The following is a 21,117-nucleotide window of genomic DNA, read 5'->3' on the forward strand; positions in this document are numbered from 1 at the left end:
AGTGGGACTGCAGCGGTCTCTGGCACCCATCGGCGCCCTGCGGGCAATGGGGCTTCAGCGCTCAACCAGGCGCATGCGCGGCCCTCTTTCTCCTGAGGATTCCTCGGGTCACCTGAACGACCGCATTTCGGCCACCTGCCCCTCCGGGTCCCTTCTCGCTCTTGATTCCTCCCGCTGTTTCTCACCTCTGACCCCCTCCTTCTCCTTCTCCGCAGGCACTGCTAGGCCTTGCGGCGGCCGCCAGCCGACACCAAGGCTTCCACTGACACGAGCCTCTCGGCGCGGCTTCCGCTTCCGGCGAGTATTGTGTGTCGCGCTGCGGGGCGGGGGCGGGGGGAGGAGGAAGGAGGGAGGCAGCGCTCCGGCGGCTCCGCGCCCCGCACTCCCGGACCTGAAGCCGGGAAGGTAGGTGCTGTCCCGCTGCCGCGCCCGGGCCCTGGGGCCTGCCCCCGCCGGCCGGCTCGGCACGCCGCGTCCCAGCGCCCCGCGACTGCGTCACCGGCCCCCCGCACGTAACCACAGCTGCCTCCGCCCGCCTCGGGCCCGGGCGGACGTTTTGCCGCCCCGGCGACGTCAGCGCGTCCGGCGTTGCTTGGCTACCCCGCCGTTCCCCCGTCCCGCTGCCGCTCGCCTCCCCGGGTGAAACTCTGACGCCGTCACCGCGGGCCTCGGCTGCGTCATAGCGGCGGGCATCCCACCTTCACGTCACACCTTCTCCTCACCTGGACACGCATTCCTCCCTCCCTGTCAACCACGACGTTTCCTCTCCCCTTCTCCAATCCCCCTACGCCAGATCTGGCGAGAGAAGATGGAGACGAGGGTGGGCATGAGTTGTGGACGACGCTCAGGAGAGGGTCGCAAGGTGGGACCCCGGACAGTGGTAGAAACAAAATGAGGACGTTCCTCAAGTTTGCCCTTCTACTGAGACACAAGGAATAGAGGGAAAGAAATTACCAACCTGGAGGCACCCGAGGCCTCACTATGGCTGTAACTCCAAGTCCTCTCTATGCATCCCTAACCTTTTCCCCATTTCTCTTTCACACCACTTCTTTGCCAGTCTAGATCCATCCTGGTCCCTAACTCTGCATACAGTTCAACTTACCCCAGGTGAGGAGACCACCTAATTTCTAGAAAAAAGGGACAGGTTCACTAGTTGGATTCTCTTCGGTAAAGAAAAATCATCTAACTCAACTTCTCTCCTAGTTGAGGAAAGAATTCAGGTCCAAATAAGTTATCAGCTCCAACTCCAAATTAAACACTTTTCATGTGTGCCAACAACAATATATACAGTAATCATTGTTAACCCTACTCACCACATGGCCACTTCTTTCTTAGCACTTAGACCTACTAAATTTCCTTTCTTCTGTGGGAAGGGAGGGTGGATAGAGAAATCCATGGTTTCATCGATAAAAGTGGTGATTTTCAAGGAAGGAGTGGGGGACCAGCTTTATAAATCTCTTTGATGTATTTCCAACATTTTGAGCCTTAACTTGAGGGAGACTTTAATTGCCTCTTTCTCTAATTCCCAGCCACTCCAGAACCTACTAGTTGGAGGCACAGTACATCCAAGGTATTAGTTATCAGTAGCTATTTCAAAACTCCAGTCACTGCTGAATATTTAGAATAGACTTGTCAGCCTTCTTTTCAAGAAGTATATACTTTCAAGAAGTATATACTCTTTAGTGTAGTTGCCACGTATTAATCACTTTTCAGCAGTTCTAAATGTCTAAGTGCACTCAAAGAAATGAGATGTTGGGTGAATAATGTCATTCCAAGAAGAAGACACACTTCCCCTAGACTACTCTAATAAAGGGAAGAATAATTTCAAGTTTTCCTGAAAAGAAGAGGTTGTTACCCTTGCCTAATATTCCTTTTATTACCCTTGAAAGAGAGGACAATGGCAGAGAAGCCTATGCTCCAGGGGGCTATTGTAATAAAACTCTTCTGTAACATTAAACTTTAAAATATACTTAAGAAATCTTAATACTTGGACTTTTATGGCATGTTTCACTTTCCCAAGATCCTTTCTCACTATTAGAAAACTATATCTAGTAGGGATACAATGGTCTCCTTTTAAGATACATGTGTACTGAGCCTGGATCAGAAGAAGTGTGCTGGGCTAGAGTTGAAAGAAGCCTCTAATAAGAAAAAGCAGAGGTAAAAGACAAAAGAGATTGGTGGTTGGGTGTCAGTTTGCTGAACAGGAAAAAAAATTAGATTGATGGTTGGGAGTCACAAGGTTTGGAAATAGAGAAACAAAAGAGAGGTTGTATCTAGTGGAAGAGAAAATGTAAAATACCAAGATGGGGCTAACTGGAGTTAGGATTTATCATGGGAGTAAATGCCAGTCCAGGGACACAAAAAAATTAAACCTCCAACTAATATTTTTCTTTCTCTGCCCCCTTTTCATCCCTAAGTTAAATAATGGCAGAAACAAGTCTGTTAGAGGCTGGAGCCTCTGCAGCCTCCACAGCTGCAGCTCTGGAGAACTTACAGGTGGAGGCGAGTTGCTCTGTCTGCCTGGAGTATCTGAAGGAGCCTGTCATCATTGAGTGTGGGCACAACTTCTGCAAAGCTTGCATCACCCGCTGGTGGGAGGACCTAGAGAGGGACTTCCCTTGTCCTGTCTGTCGAAAAACATCTCGCTACCGCAGCCTCCGGCCTAATCGACAGCTAGGCAGCATGGTGGAAATTGCCAAGCAGCTCCAGGCTGTCAAGCGGAAGATCCGAGATGAGAGCCTCTGCCCCCAGCACCATGAGGCCCTCAGCCTTTTCTGCTATGAGGACCAGGAGGCTGTATGCTTGATATGTGCAATTTCCCACACCCACCGGGCCCACACCGTCGTGCCACTGGATGATGCCACACAGGAGTACAAGGTGGGGAACCACACACATGATGCCAACATGGGGCATGAGGGAGGAGCGCAGAAGATGGGAGACTCCCTGGGTAAAGGATCCTAAGCTCCTAACAGCAAGACCATAACTGGTCTTTACTCTCTAGTCCCCTCAGAGCTACAAACACAGAGGGCACAGAGTACATCTTATCAGTTATCCCCAAGCATGGGGATATGTGTGGTGTTGTAATGTATTATATAAATGAATGAAACCACTTGGAGATTATGAAACTTAGGAAAAACTGAAAAGTAGTCTGGTTTCATTTTTTTTTTTTTTACATTTATTTATTTTGGAGAGACAGAGTGAGACAAAGTGAGAGTTGGGGAGAGGCAGAGAGAGAGGGAGACACAGGATCGGAAACAGGCTCTAGGCTCTGAGCTGTCAGCACAGAGCCCGATGTGGGACTCAAACCCACAGACCGTGAGAGCATGACCTGAGCCGAAGTTGGACACTCAACCAACTGAGCCACCCAGGTGCCCCTAGTCTGGTTCATTCTATCCCCCTGCTCAAAATGTTCCTTATTTTCCCATTGGTATTGGGAATAGATAACATCAGTTTACACTGATCCCCACCAGACTAAGATGTTTGCATCTTCCCAGATAATGGATAATGTGGCATCTGATTTAAGTACTGCTGGGACACAGGGTAAATGTTCAAGTAGTAGGAACTAAAGATTTTAATATGTTAGCACTGTATCAAGTATTTTGCTTAATTATGTTAAATAAAATCTTGGAAGCAAGATTTAAAGTAGTCTACAGTGTAAGTAATACGGATTTATTTGCAGGTGGTTAGAGTTGGATGAGAGGACAAGTTTAAAGAAGGCTATCAGAATACAGAAAGTCACTTTGACCATAATGGGCAGTCACTTGAGTAACAAAATGACAGGATTGGGGAAGGACACGGAGTTGGTGACAGCTGGACAACTGTGAGATTCAGTGAGAGGAAAGTTCTTGGTGAGCAAGGAAGATGATGGGGACAGACTGGTTGCAGGAGGAGGGACCAAAAGTTGACACCCCAAATGACAAACAAAGAAAGAAGTGGGATCAAGAGGTGGTGAGATAGACAGGAAGCAAACAAATGGTTTCAAACTAATGGGTTAACCTCTGAATGTAGGATATGCCAGCCACCCCAAAATCCCACCTCTCCCACTTCCCACCCTCAGGAAAAACTGCAGAAGTGCCTGGAGCCCCTGGAGCAGAAATTGCAGGAGATCACCCGCTGCAAGTCCTCTGAGGAGAAGAAGCCTGGAGAGCTCAAGGTAAAGGCAGGTGATTCCATTTGGGCTGCTTTGCAGGCAATTAACCATACATTATTTAATCCGCCAGTTCTGATTCATTGGAAAACTGCTGTTCTCTTAAAAACAATGGTATTTTGTTAGGCTTCTTTGTCATTAAACATTGCATTAAATTATTTGTCATGAATTAAGTATTGTAGAGAAGGATGTAAGAGGTGAAGGAAGGATGGACAGAATATCTTACATCTGACAAGTTGAGGGAGTTCATGCCCATTGGTCTTTTTTCTTGTAAAACAGGAAGAGAGGCAGGGAGAGAGCAGGGATAGGAGTTTCTTAGAGGGATTGAGGAGAGAATTTGGAAGGCTCACTGGGGTGGAAGAAAGAAGCAGCTGACCAAGAGCTCACAAAAATGCCCAGTGACTTTTAGGACTACATTCTCTTAAGTAAGCTCAGGTATGCTAGATGATGTTGGTTCATTCCTAAACTGTTCCCCTGTCTACCCTACATCTGTAGGATCCTATCTGTCCTTCAGGCAGGATAAAAGCCACTTCCTATGTAGCCTTTCCTGACCCTTCAGAAATTGATTTTCTTAATTTTCATATAATTTTACTTCTTTCATGTATTACCATAGTTGTAGCATGATATTTTGGTAACTGTCTTATTTTATTGGACAGTGAACAATTCCTAATAGTAGCAGTAATAACTGTTTATTGAGTCCTGTGTGTTAATTCATTGGGTGTCCATGACATTCCAAATGTACAGGGTTGTGTTAAGTTTTAGTGGGACCTAGATGAGCTGTCAGACAAAGGGAAGGAAGTCCTGAAGGTCATCTTTAGCAAGGGTGAACTTAGATCTCTTGTAAAGTGAGTATTATTACCCCTAGTTATCACAGGAGGAAACAACTTGGATAAGTTCTAGTCCAAGATCACATAGCCAGTATGGGACAAAATCAGGGATATTAGCTCTGCATGAATCTATAAATATGTATTAAGTTTCCAGTATAGGCCAAATTCTGTGTTTGACACTGGGGAACAATGATGAGCAAACACACAGTCCCTGTCCTGCTTAAGCTTACAGTCAAGTAGAGAAAACAGATAATGACATGGCACAAAAAGCACAGTTGCAAATTCATAAGAAGACAACATAGAAATTTGACCTCATTAAAAGCTTCCAGAAGAAATAATTCGCTTTTGGAGTTGAGATTTAGGGATCACCAGAGATTAAACACAACTTTGAAAATAGTAGGAACACTAATTTTTTAACAATGACAACATTTTGACAGAAAGCAAGTATTATTAAGTGTTACTAAGTATTACCTTAGTCCTTTATATATTTGAATAAAACAAGATTTTGAACTTTTAAAATTTTAATTAATTTTGATTGCAAAGGTGAACTTTAAAAAAGAGTTCTTTGTTCTTTTGGAGGGCTCCTGAGAAACTTAAAATATGTGAAAACGAAGCTTATTCCCAGTCATTAACTTTCCTGTTCCTGTTGATCACCTTCTTAAAGGTAAAGGATAAAGAGGGGAATAAAAATTTTTAAAAACCTTTTAAATGCTTGAACAGAACTGTGGTATTTTTAAAAATTCAGTGGTCTCTGAAACTACCACCAACATTCCTTTTGTAACCATTTGAAATCTCCGAAACCTCTCCCTCATCCCTATTTCCAGAATCAGACCCAATGCCCCTTTTAAAAATAAATAATTTGTAATTAACCATGCTGAAGTGGAAATTATAGATAAAATAACTTATCTGCATAATTTTAAAAGAGATTATTATGCCCAAACACACACGCACACACACACGCACACACACAGCATAGAGGAAAGTGATTTATAGTAAAATCTGGTATGTAAATATTTGGGCATTACTATCCTGAAAGACACAACAATGTAGTTTTATCCTTGCATCTCTCTGTGACACCATCAACAATGTAACAAATACAAATTCAGACTCAGGTAATTGCGTAGTCATGTTGACAAGCACCACAAGCAGCTTAGCTCTTAGTGACATAATTTTTCAAAATGATAAGTAACTTTTAATAAAGTTCTAAGAAAAACAAAATACAGTCTTAGTTTTATTCAGCTGTTTCTGAAAAAATCAGGTATATTAAAATTGGGTAAGAATTACTCTGTTTATGTATAAAATGGCATTTAAGTCTAAGCCTATGTTTTTGAATATCCAGCAGAACATAGAAAATGGTGCAGGACTGTGCATGTTGCAGGGTCATCTCACACATTGGAGTGCTAGCTGCCCACCAGAGTACCCCCTATTATGGCAAACAAAAAGATGCCCCTTGTTTCTAAAATATCCCTAGTGGGAAGTAACACCTTCATTAAGAACCACTGCCATACAACTATAGAGTGGGGAAAAAAAAGAGAAGAATGATGGGATTATATAAGAGAGATCCCTTTGGCTTCCTATTAAACATAGTTATTAATCCTAAATTCTACCCATACATCACCTCTCAACATAGACACACATGTAGACACACACACACACACACAGACACACACACACACACAGGAAAAAAGGTTGTATTTCAAGGGTTGGTAACCTTAGAAATAAAATCCAGTTATTTTATCAGCATAATTGAGTTTATTCAGGAATAGCAGAGAACTGCAATTCAGGATAAGCAAGTTAAGGCAAAACCATAGGCAAGTCCAGAGAACAAAGGAGAGGACCACTCTTTTATATAGGAAAGGGGGGAATTGGGAAGAAAATCCTTGGAGTAAACTCGGAGTTCAGAGTATAGTGACTTTTTATTGGCTAGGTTGTGACAGTCTATCATTGGCTGGGCTTGTTGACTGCAAAAAGAAAACCTTTCTTCCTCCTGCTGGTGTAGTAAGGTAGTATGGACCTATAAGGTACATCTCTACCTGTTGGGATAAAAATTGACCAGTGGTGGGGCGTGAGTGCTCCCCCTGCTGGCAACCTGACCATTTTAGCCAGGTTTCCTTTTATTAATTTTCACAGAGTAAATGTGTTAAGAATATATTTTGTTCCAGTGTGTACCTGAGAAGGCAGCAGTAGAATGGGAAACAGCAACTCTAGAACTGGAGCTAGCCAGCCTCTGCTGAGAATTAGCTTGAAATCCAGAAACACCAGGCTTGTAAGGCTTTGCAGCCCCTCTCTATTCACCCTCAGCCCTACCTTTCAGTTTCTATCTGCATTTTACTTCCAGAGTCCCAGTCTCTGCTTCTCTCTTGCTTCCCTGTTGGGTTTATTTCTCCCCATCAGCCATATGACACTTGGAGAATATGTCTGAGCAGATCACTTGTTGCAGTGGAGGTAGAGAAGGAAGGATGTGCTTGCTAATAACCCTCAAAAAGTATTATGGCTGGTGTCTTAGTCCCATATTATCAAATTTCAGGAATGTTAAAGGTTTAAGTCTGTGTGGTAGCTGAGAGAAAAACGTCAAATTTCAATATATAATTCACTAACAAATTTCTGGAACCTATTCCTGGGATGGGAACTGTCAGTTGTCTGAAGTGACTTGAAACTATTAACATGTTATTCCCTGAAATCTATATACAGTTGACCCTTGAACAACAAAGTTAGGGGTGCCAACCCCAGTCCAGTCAAAAATCGGCATATAACTTTCAACTCCCCAAAAACTTAATTCTTAAAAGCCTACTGTTGACCAGAAGCATTAGTGATGACATAAAAAGTGATTAATACCTATTTTATATGTTTGTATTGTATACTATATTCTCACAATAAAGTGAGCTAGAGAAAAGAAACTTACTGAGAAAATCGTAAGGAAAAGAAAATACCTTTATGGTACTATACCATATTGAACCAAAAAATTCTGTGTATAAGTGGACTCTCACAGTTCAAACTCATGTTGTTCAACAGTCAACTGTATATATTTGGTAACAACTCATAACTAAAATTTTACTGATTCTGATACTTTTCCAGTTGGTCTCTGGTTTTTAGTGGGTAGATGTCTAGCAATATACAAATGATGATCATCTGGTCTCCAACTTCCCAGTATTTATTATTTTCCTTTTCTTGATAAATTTCATTAGCTATAACTTTAGCATTGGAACTAGCAAAAATATCTTGTATCCATAATAAAATAGATGTCTCTATATTATTGAGTTCTTATATCTTGCATTTTTTTCACCAAACCATAGAAGTATAGCTTTTTTAGAAGTTAATTTAATAAAGAAAATTAAATATTTTTTCAAATAATTTTTTTAAAGTTTATTTTTATTTGAGAGAAAGACAGAGAGCAAGCAGGGGAGGGACAGAAAGCAGGGGACAGAATCCCAAGCAGGCTCTGTGTTGCCGCCACAGAGCCCTATGTGGGGCTTGAACTCATGAACCATGAGATCATGACCTGAGCTGAAGTCAAGAGTTGGACGCTTAACTGACTGAGCCACTCAGGCACCCCTAAAATTAAAATTTTTTTAAACACTGATTTTTTTTTAATCTCCCCAGTAGTCTTCACTCCCAAGTCACCAGTAGGGGGTGATAATGGGGATGGAGCCATTACTTAGAGAAGGAGATTTCAATGGAGAGAAACATGAGTGTCCTGTTAGACTATTTGCAATGACACTGGAAATCTATTAATTCATACACATGGTGGGTAGGGAAAGGCTCCCTTATGCCCCACTGGCCCTGTTAAGTATAATGCTTTCCCTATTTTCTTAGAGACTAGTGGAGTGTCGCCGACAACAGATCTTAAAGGAATTTGAAGAGCTTCATAGGCGGCTGGATGAAGAACAGCAGATGTTGCTTTCACGCCTGGAGGAGGAGGAACAGGACATTCTACAGCGCCTCCGAGAAAATGCTGCTCACCTTGGAGACAAGCGCCGGGACCTGGCCCACTTGGCTGCTGAGGTGGAGGGCAAGTGCTTACAGTCGGGCTTCGAGATGCTTAAGGTTCGACCTTTGCCCCTGTATAGCCTCTCAGGTCAAGTGCAGTATAGCTTTGCACAGGCCATTCTGTCAACCTGGGATGCTCACCCTCCTGCTCTGCTTTTCTAATCCAGTTCTTTCTTCCAGACATACTCAAAGGATCTTTTTCTACAGAAAGTCTTCTTCTGATTTCTCCCATCCCCTTCTAATCATTTCTGTGTTCTTATGTCTTGTGAACAATATGTGCTTAATTTGTACCAAAGAAAAAATTCACTCCTTTGAAAGGAGGAAAATCTAGTCTGAATCAGTGAAAAAACTATACATTAAAAATTATGTGAATGCAGTTGCCATTACTTTTAGGTCCTGGAACTTGATTTACCTAGTGCTAAAAAAAACAACAACAAAAAAAATAGAAACCTAGTTTGAAGGACACTTGAAATTATGTATAAATAATATATTAACTTTTGCTATGTAAATAATGACTCTAAAATGTTTGAAATAATTTGTTCTTTTAAGCAGATGAATGGTGTTAGCAAGGTTGTAGGAAACATATCTCTTTTTAGAGATCAGATTACCAGCATTTGAATCAGTGAGGCTTCATTGTACATTTATCTGCATGTTATGTATTACTTGGTACTTATTCTTGTGTCCTTTCATGTATGTGTGTTCTGCCTTCCACATTAAACTGGGAAATCCTTGGGGGGCAAAGATTTGTCTTCTTTGTCTTCTGGACCCCAAGTATTCAAAAATCAGGATTGGCACACAATTATCAATGTTTATTAACCAGTACCAGATGGGGATAACAACAACAACAGGAAAGTGATTCATTCCAATGCCACCAGTCTGTACTGATCCTCAAGGAGACAGGTGTGTGGTTGGTACTTGGGGGACAGAGTATAGAGCAGACACAATCCCTGTCCCTTGCATTGAGCTCCCAGTGTCCTTGAGGAGCAAGACAAACACACAAGAAACCATTTGGAAATGATATAAATTACCAAGCTTGATGTTATCCAAAAGTTGAAAACAGAGATCAGATTGGGAAAGATGTACTCTGATCCCTCTGGAGCTCTTCCCTTTGCATTTTGACCCTCAGATTGCCCTATTCCTATTTTATAGATCTAGAATTTTGGGGAGGAGGGGGAACCTTTTGCCTTCAGGACCCTTGACTACCAGGACCAATATTGCTTTCTTTTCTCCTTCCCTCTAGGATGTCAAAAGTACCCTGGAAAAGTAAGTGATTCTTGCATCTCTTTGAGTGAGTTAGGTCTTGGCTTAGAAACCAAGGGTACAGTAAGGAGTAGGGGAGAATGATGGGAAAGTCACACAGTGTCTGGATAGGATGTGGGAGAAGGTTCATTGTGTCCATGAAGTCTGTTAGAGAGCAAATCATTGGGAGTAAGAGTACATTACCATTTCCCCGTTGAGCATCAGGACTAACTTGGTAAGGAAGAAACCAAGGTAATGTAGAACCAGATGCTACCTTTGTCCATTGGTGGAAATGTGTCCAAACAAGACAGACAAAGGAAGGGGTTGGGAAAGTGGGGAGGGTGACTACCCATTTGCATGAAATATAGCAATACCCCCAGAAAGTTCTGAGACTCATTCTTAAAATAAGACTCTGTCCAGGGGACCCTATGGCTCTCCATAGATTGGCAAAAGAAAGCAGTAAGTGAGTACTTGTCTTCAGGGAGGAGGGAGAAAATGGGAGGATGGAGAATTTTAGTTTCTCCCTAAATATGACAATATCTGCATACTCACTCAGCTGGAGCTTCCCCTGACCCTGCCCTTTCTTCCCCTATCTCCCTATCCCTCCTAGATGTGAGAAGGTGAAGACCATGGAGGTGACTTCAGTGTCCATAGAGCTGGAAAAGAACTTCAGCAATTTCCCCCGACAGTACTTTGCCCTAAGGAAAATCCTTAAACAGCTAATTGGTGAGTTGTTCCCAAAAATAAACTAGCAGAGGAAATCAGCAGAGAAGAAAGTCTTTAAGTCCCACTTTATCTGGGCTTCAGTCGTACCATCTGTCATTTTGTGCCCATGGCCACACCCACCCCTTTATCTGGCTTTCAATCTCACTGTGAGTGACAGAGCTTAGGTGTCATCTACTCTTAGGCCCACACTTTTCTAAATAGGGACCCATAGAAGTTAAATAATAGGCCTAAACTTGTCCCTTTTTGAGAACGAGAGGGAATGCCATTAATATTTACTCAGAGAAAATAGTCACAAACCAGGACTGTTCCAGGAAACCAGATACATGGTCACCCTATCCCTGGACCATACTGCTGTCTTGCTGTGTATCTTTCTTAACATTTTCTGTCCTTTCTGGCCCTTGGACTGTGACTTGTGCTTCATCACTCAGTGAGATGATGTCACAGGGGGATGAAGAAGGGATAAGGCAGGAGCCTAAACCATCAGCCCTTGCAGAATTGAGATTATTATCTGTTTACTTTAGGGCCAGGGTAAGAAGGGAAGCCGTTGTTCCCTCCTCTCCCTTAGGTGACAGCATGGATTGAGAAAGTTAATCAAACCATGGTGTTCTGGGGACCTTTAAGGAAACAAGTTTGTAAAGGCAGGCTGGGAGAGTGAGGCAGGGGCATTTAGCTATTCCCATCCTCATCTAGCTCCCCACTCTGGCTTCTCCCGCCAGCGGATGTGACCCTGGACCCAGAGACTGCTCACCCTAACCTAGTCCTGTCCGAAGATCGTAAGAGCGTCAAGTTTGTGGAGACAAGACTCCGGGATCTCCCTGACACACCACGGCGATTCACCTTCTATCCTTGTGTCCTGGCTACTGAGGGCTTCACCTCAGGCCGACACTACTGGGAGGTGGAGGTGGGTGATAAGACCCACTGGGCAGTGGGCGTGTGCCGGGACTCCGTAAGCCGAAAGGGCGAGCTGACTCCACTCCCTGAGACTGGCTACTGGCGGGTGCGGCTGTGGAATGGGGACAAATATGCAGCCACCACCACGCCTTTTACCCCTTTGCACATCAAGGTGAAACCCAAACGGGTAGGCATATTCCTAGACTATGAGGCCGGCACACTGTCTTTTTACAATGTCACAGACCGCTCTCATATCTACACCTTTACTGATACTTTTACTGAGAAACTTTGGCCCCTCTTCTATCCAGGCATCCGTGCTGGTCGGAAGAATGCTGCACCACTTACAATCAGGCCCCCAACAGATTGGGAGTGACAGGTAGGGATGTGGGAATAATTGGGGTGAGTCAGGGTCAAGAGCTATGGGCCTTCCTTCCTGTGACCTGCTGGAACGTCTTCGTGTCTGCCTGGTTCCAGTCCTGCACTGTTTAGGAGAAGCACCTTGGTTTCTAGAATGGTTTATATGGAGGAGTATGTAGGACTGGTCTGGGATGAGCACACAGCTGTCTCTCTCCTAACCGTCAGGGTGGGGAATTAGTTCCCAGGGGTTATCTCCCCTGAAGTCCATCAGGTTTTCTATTGCACATGGATAGGTTAGGAAGGAAGGAGAGGCTTTTCCAGAAACAAAAAGTCTGTGAGAGGGTCTGACTTGCTCAAAACCAGAAGAGGAAACAGAAACCCCTGTACGTTCTTTTAAGGGGTTCTTATTTGTTGAGAAAGATCAGAGGGGTCTGTGTACCTCTAGACTAAAATAAAGATGAATGATAGTTGCTCTTGTGGGTCTAGAAGTTAAGGAGTTTTTTTGTTTGTTTGTTTTTTGTTTTTGAGAGCAGAGATTGGGCATCAAGAAGATTAGAAAGGAAGTTGGGAAAGGGGCTAAAGGAACAGATTCCTAACAGGGTTTCTTTGGTCTTCTATTCCCAGAGTAAGTTGCCATTATGAGTAGGATTGGCCAGAGGTAGGAATGTGGGGAGGAGAGGGTGAGAAGAAATGAGAGGAGAACCCAAGTCCCTGCCTCAGCCTTCAGCAAAGCTGGCTTATTGCCTGTCTCCTTAGAGTTGGTTGTCTCCAAGAATCGGTCAGTCACCTTTCTCCTGCAGAGGTGAGGTGCCAGAGACCCTTCAAGACATGTCTACCCTTTCACTGCTTTCCCAAGGGGACCTGGAAAGGACAGTCAAGTATTAGAGGAAAGAGAAAGGTATTTCTATCCAAAGCCCTGGCCTTAAAGAATGTTACTAAGTATCTGCTCCCAAGTTGTCAGCCTTGTTACTTGGCTAAGGTGTCCAAGCCAAAAAGGGAGAAGGAAAATGGAGTCTTCCTCACCCTGAGGACAGGGTAGAAGACAGGGTATGTAGAGTAAAGTGTCACATAGGCAACTTCCTTTAGCCTATGTTCATATGGCCTGGAACTAGTGTTCACAAGAGCCAGTCTCTTGCTTATTTGTTGCCATCCTTCACCTTTTGCCATTTCCCCTATCAGAGAATGTAAATCATTTTAACATTAGGCCAAAATAAACAACTTGTAGGGTACATATGTTGTCAAAAAAGGTTAAAGCGATGCATGCCAAACCAAACTAAAATGATTTGGAATATCTGCTACTTGGGTGATCAGGGATTCACAGAAGATTGGGACAAGAAACTGCAGTTTATTGAGTGTTTCACTTCCTCCTACCACCTCAACAGGACTTTGTCCAGACTCTCCTCTTACCTTTGTGCCTTGACTGTGGTTCTTTGTGGCAAGATGCTTTGGTTGGTAAAACATAACATGGAACAAAGGATCCACTGAAGTGATCTCTGTGTTGTGTGGTAATTTGACAATGGCCTTGTGTTGATATGTAAGAATCACTGATGTTAAAAGTGCATGTTCTTGGGGCTATCCTCAGTGATTGATCAAAGTCTGGGGTAGGCCTGGGCCTCTACATTTTAAACATACTCCTCATTTGAGTTTAGGGAACTTTGGGAAATTAGTCCCAGAGGAAGTTTGGGCCATTTCTTCTGAGCTGAAGGGCTGGTTCCCTGCCTGGCCTGATAGGGTTTGAGAAGAGAGAGAGGCCTCATTCTCTCCTTACTTAATTCTGCCCTCTCCCTGTCTCAGGGTTCATTCATGTTATGCCCTTCCACCCCACATTCCTCTACTCTTGACTTCAGGAAATGCTGGTCATTATCTATGAGACAAAGGTAAACACAGGATGTCAAACAGAACAAACAGGAGACTGAGGTCAGAGTAAGGGATGTTAAATATATGCCTTGGGTAGGGGTCTGGGGTAGGGGAGAGTTTCAGAGACAGGAGATGCTGTCAAAATTTCTGTGCTCCAGTACCTAAGACTAGGAGTTAGCTAGGATCACCTACTATGTGTCTAGCACTGCATAACAGGAAGTGTTTTTTGGGTAAGTGGAAAGGAATGGGAATAAGCTGTACTTCCCTCCCTCCACCACCCTCATGATCCTTTCCAATTTCACTCCCACCAGTACCAGTGCTTTTTTTGAATGTATAACTTCTGTTTCTTCAGTCTGTAGATCTTCCAGGCATCTATCTACCTTTGGCTTGTGGAGAGTAGGGAAGAAGTTCTAGCAGGAATAAATTGCATATAACCATCTCCCCAGCCTATCTACATAAAGAGACCAGTCTTCTGTCCTGAAAATATTTCCTAGTTTAAGATAATCTCCTGTTCCACTAGCCTTTCCTACCTAGTACAGTTGATCATGGGCTTGAGGAAGACTAGAAGAAAGCCAAAATTCAGAAAGGTGCCCTGGGCTTGGATTGCATGGATGAGTATGGGTTTACAAACAGCTGGGTCTGTGAGGCCACAGGGTGGCGCCAGAGTAAGGATCTCCCTGAGAGAGCCCCAGGAACTACACTTCCCAGGAGGCCTTGTGCAGGCGCCCGAGACGGAGCTATCGGAGGGGCAGGACCTGCGGACGCTCGTTTGTGAGGCGCTAGTGCAGCGTCGATGGCTGGCCCAGTAAAGGACCGAGAGGCCTTCCAGAGGCTAAACTTCCTGTACCAGGCAAGTCCGTCGGGGCGTTTGGGGAGGCGACTGGGTTTGGCCGGCCACCGAGTGATGGTTTCCCTCCCCTAGGCCGCCCACTGTGTCCTTGCGCAGGACCCCAAGAACCAGGCGCTGGCGAGGTTTTACTGCCACACGGAGAGGACCATCGCAAAGCGGCTGGTCTTGCGGCGGTGAGACGCTCCGGGAGCCTGGTGGCGGGCGGGACGTGGGGAAGAATGGGGAGAATGAGCGCAGGCGCTTGGATCACCATCCCCCTCCGCCCACAGGGACCCCTCAGTGAAGAGGACCCTCTGTCGTGGCTGCTCTTCCCTTCTTATCCCTGGTCTCACCTGCACCCAGCGTCAGAGACGTGAGTGCTCCTACTAACGTGGGGTGACTGAGGAGCAGTAGTGGGTTGCGGAGGGGATCCCCTTCCTCGCTTTAGATGGGCGTCTAGCGTGGGATTTGCAGCAGCCGACATTTTCCAGCTTTGGGTTAAATTGTTAACTCCTCTTGGACAAACTAAGATCTGGACAATAGGGAAATGATGTTGCTATAAGAGGTAACCCACCCATACATAATAATAGGTGTTATTTTGCATTGTGGAGGACAGGATTCACATCACTGTTCATTCATTCATTCAACAAATATTGATTTTTCTAAGGTGTATCAAGTATTGTATGAGATACATTATTCTCATTGAAATTATAGTCTGATAGAATAGACTAAGAAACAATTAAAATAGTGTAGAAAAATGCTTTAATTGGGGAGGTAACATTACTTATACCAGTAGTGATGAGGTTCATGATAAGCAAAAGGAGTGAAGAGATGGAAATTCTAGGCATGTGTGAGGACTCTGAGACAAGAGAGCTTGTGGTGCTGTCAAGGAGACCAGAGTTTAGGAGCCTGGAGTTTGAGGTAGGCAAGGTTAAAGCATGAGGCTGGAGAAGGAAACAGGGCAGATCTTAAAGAGACTTCTAAGGACTTTGGACTTTATCTTAAAGGATACAAAAAAATTGATGGACTTTAAGCAGGGGTAAGACATCTCAAATTTGTATTCAAAGTTGGGGAGGGTTGGAATTTGTACCGAAAAACAGTGGAGGCAAAATTGGATGAAGGAGAGCTTTTCTTCTCCTAAATCTGGGCACTCTTTCCCCACCCCACCCCTGCTTAAACCCCAGGATGCAGGGGACAGCGCTGGACAGTACAGACCTGCCTGACATGCCAGCGCAGCCAACGTTTCCTCAATGATCCTGATCATCTGCTCTGGGGAGACCGGCCTGAGGCCCAGCTGGGGAGCCAGGCAGGTGAGAGGTTTGTAGGGGAAAACTGAGGATACTCCAGGAAGATAGGAGTGATGGGGGGCATAGGTCTGATGAGGTTACACAGGTGGATTCTACATTGCTGTGAGAGGTGCCACAGTCTTATAAAACCCAAATTCTCATCTACACAGATCCCAAATCTCCACAACCCCTGCCAAACACAGCCCACCCCATTCTAGCCCACCTCTGTGAGGAGAAAGTGCAGCATGAGAGCTCCAGCCACCAGTGATGGATTCACCTTATCTTCGAAATAAATAAAGTATATTGGTGTCTCACTTTGTGTGATTCTGTGAGTATTTCAGCTCTTCATTCTATTTTCCTCTGTTTCAGTTTGTATTTCTCTGTCACTGGCTAACCTCTCTGTCTTTACCATGTTCATATTCCTACAATTTGGGGAGATCCTGATTTCTATAAACCACTTGCCCACTGAGCAGCTTCCATTTCCAGGATACTGACCCCAGTGCTCCTTCATCCCTGCTTCCTTAGTGTAATGCCACATTTGGAACTCAGGATCCAGGGTTGTTGGCAAGAGCTTGAGCCTTCATAGAATATTTTTTATTTAGGTAGCCCTCACTGTTGACTAAAGGGCTAAACAGACTGCTGATGCCACTGATGTCGTTTTTAGACAAGGAAAAAAAGTTTAGGGGGTCAGAATGGCTTCAGATCCTCCAGGCTCACTCCAAGCTGATCTTTCCCAATCTCTTGGTTTTCTTCTATAAAATTCTAATATGAGAAGTGGTACAAACCTGAACAAGGTCAAAGGTGATAACGAAAGGACAATTGGTGGACAGTACACAACTGTGCCGCATAGATAAACCCTCAGGATTTTCTTGAGAATGAGTAAACAACAAAAATTGTTTTATTTGATGTCCCTAGGGAACTTACTCAAAGACAGAATTTCAGACTGACCTCTTGCTGGGTGCCAGCTAATCAATTTCCCTCAAACATATACAAACAAAATTCACGATTCCCAGAATACAATTTTCTTTCTTCTCTTGCTCTTATAAATCCTGTGTTGTACTTATTTATTGCTGCATAAAAATCACTGCATGATGTGGCTTCAAACAATGATTTTGTGGACTATGCTTTCTGAGAGCCTAACTGGCTAGTTTCTTCTATTCCATATGGCATCAGCTGGAGTGACTCAGCTGCATTTAGCTGCTCTCTGTGGTACCTGGTCTAGAAGAGCCCAGAAGGTTCATATGCATGTCTGCCACCTCCTTGCTTTTCTGTGTGGCCTACTACATAGCTGGTTTTGATGTTCTTACAGCATAGGTCTCTCAAGGAGGTTGGACCTCTTACATGCCCTCTGGCTTCCACCGAAAGCAGTTAAGAGGTCAAGCTCCAAGGTGCAAGAACTTATCAAGCCTCTGTTCTCATCACACTTGCTGATTGATGTCCCCTTGACAAAGCAAGTAACCAAGCCCAGATTCAACAGGGAAGGAGCATGCATACCAGAAGGTTCATTTGTTCCCTGGGGACCACCAGTGTAGCAATCTACCACATCTTTATTTTGCCTTCATCCTTGACTCAGTTTTCCCATTGACTCCGTATGTCAATAGGTTACTTGCATGAAAAATAGTAAATAGTGTGCAAGTAACTAAATTACATGAAAAGTAGTACATAATGTGCAAGTAACTATATTGCATGAAAGATAGTAAATAGTGTGCAAGTAACTGTTTCTCAGTTACTTTGTAACAGTTTATTTCTGGAGATAGTGTCTACCTGGGTCAACTGCAACAACCAACATAAACATGTAGCCTGAAAGTGCACCTCCTGTAGACCTGGACCCTTTTCATCTTCAGTTCTTGTTCCTTGGCTCCATCCATGAGTCTCATTTCTGATCTTACTCATTCTTGTACACTGGGTGTGATTTTTGGCTAAGTTTGTTTGGAGTGTTTTGTTGATTGCACATGACTGAACATGCCCATAGTGGGATAATGAGGGAACTTTGAGTTTTGATTTCATGGCTGAGTTCATTAAGTGATATCCCTCTTGTGGGGAGACTGTGGAAATCATGTTCCAGTTGGGAAATAGATGAAACCATGTGGAATATGGTTCACTTAGGTGTTTGTGGTTTGTTCATCTGTTTTGTGTTTTCATCAGAATAGATTCCTCTAACTAGAAGTCATATTCATCCTTCCAAAACTGTGTCCTTTTTCATGTTTACTAATTTTTTTTAATTTAAATTCTAGTTGCTTAACACATAGTGTAATATTGGTTTCAGGAGTAGAATTCAATGATTCATTACTTACATACAACACCCAGGGTTCATCATAACAAGTGCCCTCTTTAATACCCATCATACATTTACCCATCCCCAACCCAACTCCCTCCATCAACCATCAGTTCTCTATCATTAAAAGTCTCTATGGGTGACTTGGGTGGCTCAATCAATTAAGTGTCCAACCTCAACCCAGGTCATGACCTCACAGTTTGTGAGTTCAAGCCCTGCATCAGGCTGTGTGCTGACAGTTCAGAGCCTGGAGCCTGCTTCAGATTCTGTGTCTCCCTCTCTCTCTGTCCTTCCCCCACTTGTGCTCAGTCTCTCAAAAATAAACGTTAAAAAAAATTTTTTTACAGAGTTTCTAATGGTTTGTGTCCCTCTCTTTTTTATTCCCTTCCCATATGTTTGTCTGTTTTGTTTCTTAAATTCCACATGAATGAAATCAAATGATATCTTTCTCTGACTGACTTATTTCACTTATCATAATACACTGTAGCTCCATCCACATCATTGCAAATGTCAAGATTTCATTTCTTTTGACAGCAGTGTGTGTGTGTATCTCACATCTTTATCCATTCATCAAATGGACATTTGGGCTCTTTTTTGGCTATTGTTGATAATGCTGCTATAAACATCAGGACTCCTTCAACATAAACAACATACATGTACTCCTTCAAATCAGGATTTTTGTATCCTTTTGGTAAATACTGAGTAGTGCAATTGCTGGATTGTAGGGTAGTTCTATTTTTAACTTTTTGGGAAACCTACATACTGTTCTCCAGAGTGGCTGCACCAGTTTGCATTCCCACCAAGAGGGATTCCAAGTGCAAGAGGGTTCCCCTTTCTCTACATCCTCACCAACACCTGTTGTTTCTTGTGTTGTTACTTTTAGCCATTCTGACAGGTGTGATGTGGTATCTCATCGTGGTTTTGATTTGTATTTCTCTAGTGATGAGTGATGTTGAGCATCTTTTCATGTGTCTACTGGCCATATGGATGTCTACTTTGGAAAAATGTCTATTCATGTCTTCTGCCCATTTCTTAACTGGATTGTTTGTTTTTTGGGTGTTCAGTTTAGTAAGTTCTTTATAGATTTTGGATGCTAACCCTTTATGAGATATGTCTTTTGCAAAGATCTTCCATTCTGTAAGTTGCCTTTTAGTTTTGTTGATTGTTTCCTTTGCTGTGCAGCTTTTTATCTTGATGAAGTCCCAATAGTTCATGTTTGCTTTTGTGTCCCTTGCCTCTGGCAATGTGTCAAGTAAGAAGTTGCAATGGCCAAGTTTGAAGAAGTTGCTGCCTGTGTTCTCCTCTAGGATTTTGATGGTTTCCATCTCATGATTAGGTCTTTCATCCATTTTGAATTTATTTTTGTGTATGGTGTAAGAAAGTGGTTCAGTTTCATCTGCATTTTGCAATCCAGTTTTTCCACCACCATTTTGAAGAGACAGTCTTTATGCCATTGGATATTCTTTTCTGCTTAGTTGAATATGAGTCGACCATATAGTTGTGGGTCTATTTCTGGATTTTCTATTCTGTTCCATTGATCCATGTGTCTGTTTTTGACCCATACTGCCTTGATGACTACAGCTTTGTAATATAGTTTGAAGTCTGGAATTATGGTGCTTTCAGCATTGCTTTTCTTTTTCAGGATTGCTTTGGCTATTTGGGGCCTTTTGTGTTTCCATGCAAATTTTAGGATTGTTCTAGCTCTGTGAAGAATGCTGGTGTCATTTTGATAGTGATTGCATTAAATGTGTAGATTGTGGGGCACCTGGGTGGCTCAGTCGGTTGAGCATTGACTTCAGCTCAGGTCATGATCTCGCGGTTCGTGAGTTCAAGCCCTGCATCAGGCTCTGTGCTGACAGCTCAGAGCTTGGAGCCTGCTTTGTATCCTGTGCCTCCCTCTCTCTCTACCCCTCCCTCGCTTGCTCTCTCTCTCTCTCTCTCTCTCTCTCTCTTTCTTTCAAAAATAAATAGACTCCCAAAAAATTAATTTAAAAAAATGTGTAGATTGCTTTGGGTAGTAGAGACTTTTTTTTTTTTTTTTTTTTTTACAGACAGGGTTGGGGGGAAGAGACAGAGAGAGAGACAGAGAGAGAGAGAGACAGAGAGAGAGAGAGAGAGAATCCCAAGCAGGCTCCATGCTGAGCTCATGGGATCCTACGACCCTAGGATCATGACCCAAGCCAAAATCAAGAGTCAGACGCTCAACCAACTGAGCCACCCAGGTACCCCTGGGTATTACAGACATTTTAATAATGTTTGTTCTTCCAGTCCGTGAGCATGGAATGTTTTCCATTTCTTTGTGTCCTCTTCAATTTCCTTCATATGTTTTCTGTACTTTTTAGGGTCCAGATCTTTTACCTCTTTGATTAGGTTTATTCCTAGGTATCTTCTGGTTTTTGGTGCAGTTGTAAAAGGGATCAATTCCTTGATTTCTCTTTCTGCTGCTTCCTTATTGGTGTATAGAAATGCAACCGATTTGTGTACATTGATTTTTTATCCTGCAACTTTGGTGAATTCATGTATTAGTTCTAGCAATTTTTTGGCGGAGTCTTTCAGGTTTTCTACGTAGAGTATCATGTTGTCTGCAAATAGTGAAAGTGTGACTTCTTTCTTGACGATTTGGACCTTTTATTTCTTTTTGGTTTTGGTTTGCTCACAGTTACAGCATTTTATTTCAGCTTTAGTTATTTTATCCC

The 21,117-nt window shown here is 43.4% G+C and overlaps 2 protein-coding genes across 7 annotated transcripts; both read left to right on the plus strand.

Annotated features, from left to right (window-relative positions):
• Positions 1 to 328: 328 nt before the first annotated feature.
• LOC102969295 (E3 ubiquitin-protein ligase TRIM39) lies at positions 329 to 13,651 on the plus strand. 4 transcript variants are annotated; one of them, XM_042985884.1, is made up of 8 exons: positions 329 to 405; positions 2,418 to 2,877; positions 4,058 to 4,153; positions 8,788 to 9,018; positions 10,202 to 10,224; positions 10,811 to 10,926; positions 11,643 to 11,827; positions 12,126 to 13,651. In XM_042985884.1, the coding sequence occupies exons 2-8, from the start codon at positions 2,425 to 2,427 to the stop codon at positions 12,195 to 12,197; spliced, it is 1,176 nt and encodes a 391-aa protein (XP_042841818.1). In that variant the 5' UTR covers positions 329 to 405; positions 2,418 to 2,424; the 3' UTR covers positions 12,198 to 13,651. The 4 variants fall into 4 exon arrangements, with proteins under 4 accessions (XP_042841818.1, XP_042841815.1, XP_042841816.1 ...); XM_042985881.1 differs by having other exon boundaries at positions 11,643 to 13,651; XM_042985882.1 differs by lacking the exon at positions 329 to 405 and adding an exon at positions 416 to 862 and having other exon boundaries at positions 11,643 to 13,651.
• RPP21 (ribonuclease P/MRP subunit p21) lies at positions 12,219 to 16,460 on the plus strand. 3 transcript variants are annotated; one of them, XM_015541286.2, is made up of 5 exons: positions 12,219 to 14,881; positions 14,954 to 15,054; positions 15,151 to 15,233; positions 16,045 to 16,177; positions 16,317 to 16,460. In XM_015541286.2, the coding sequence occupies exons 1-5, from the start codon at positions 14,825 to 14,827 to the stop codon at positions 16,375 to 16,377; spliced, it is 435 nt and encodes a 144-aa protein (XP_015396772.1). In that variant the 5' UTR covers positions 12,219 to 14,824; the 3' UTR covers positions 16,378 to 16,460. The 3 variants fall into 3 exon arrangements, with proteins under 3 accessions (XP_015396772.1, XP_007090675.1, XP_042841819.1); XM_007090613.3 differs by having other exon boundaries at positions 13,752 to 14,881; positions 16,045 to 16,170; XM_042985885.1 differs by having other exon boundaries at positions 13,752 to 14,881; positions 14,978 to 15,054; positions 16,045 to 16,170.
• The last annotated feature ends 4,657 nt before the right edge of the window (positions 16,461 to 21,117 follow it).

The sequence above is a fragment of the Panthera tigris genome, chromosome B2, assembly GCF_018350195.1.
Source record: "Panthera tigris isolate Pti1 chromosome B2, P.tigris_Pti1_mat1.1, whole genome shotgun sequence".
Classification (NCBI taxonomy): Eukaryota; Metazoa; Chordata; class Mammalia; order Carnivora; family Felidae; genus Panthera; species Panthera tigris.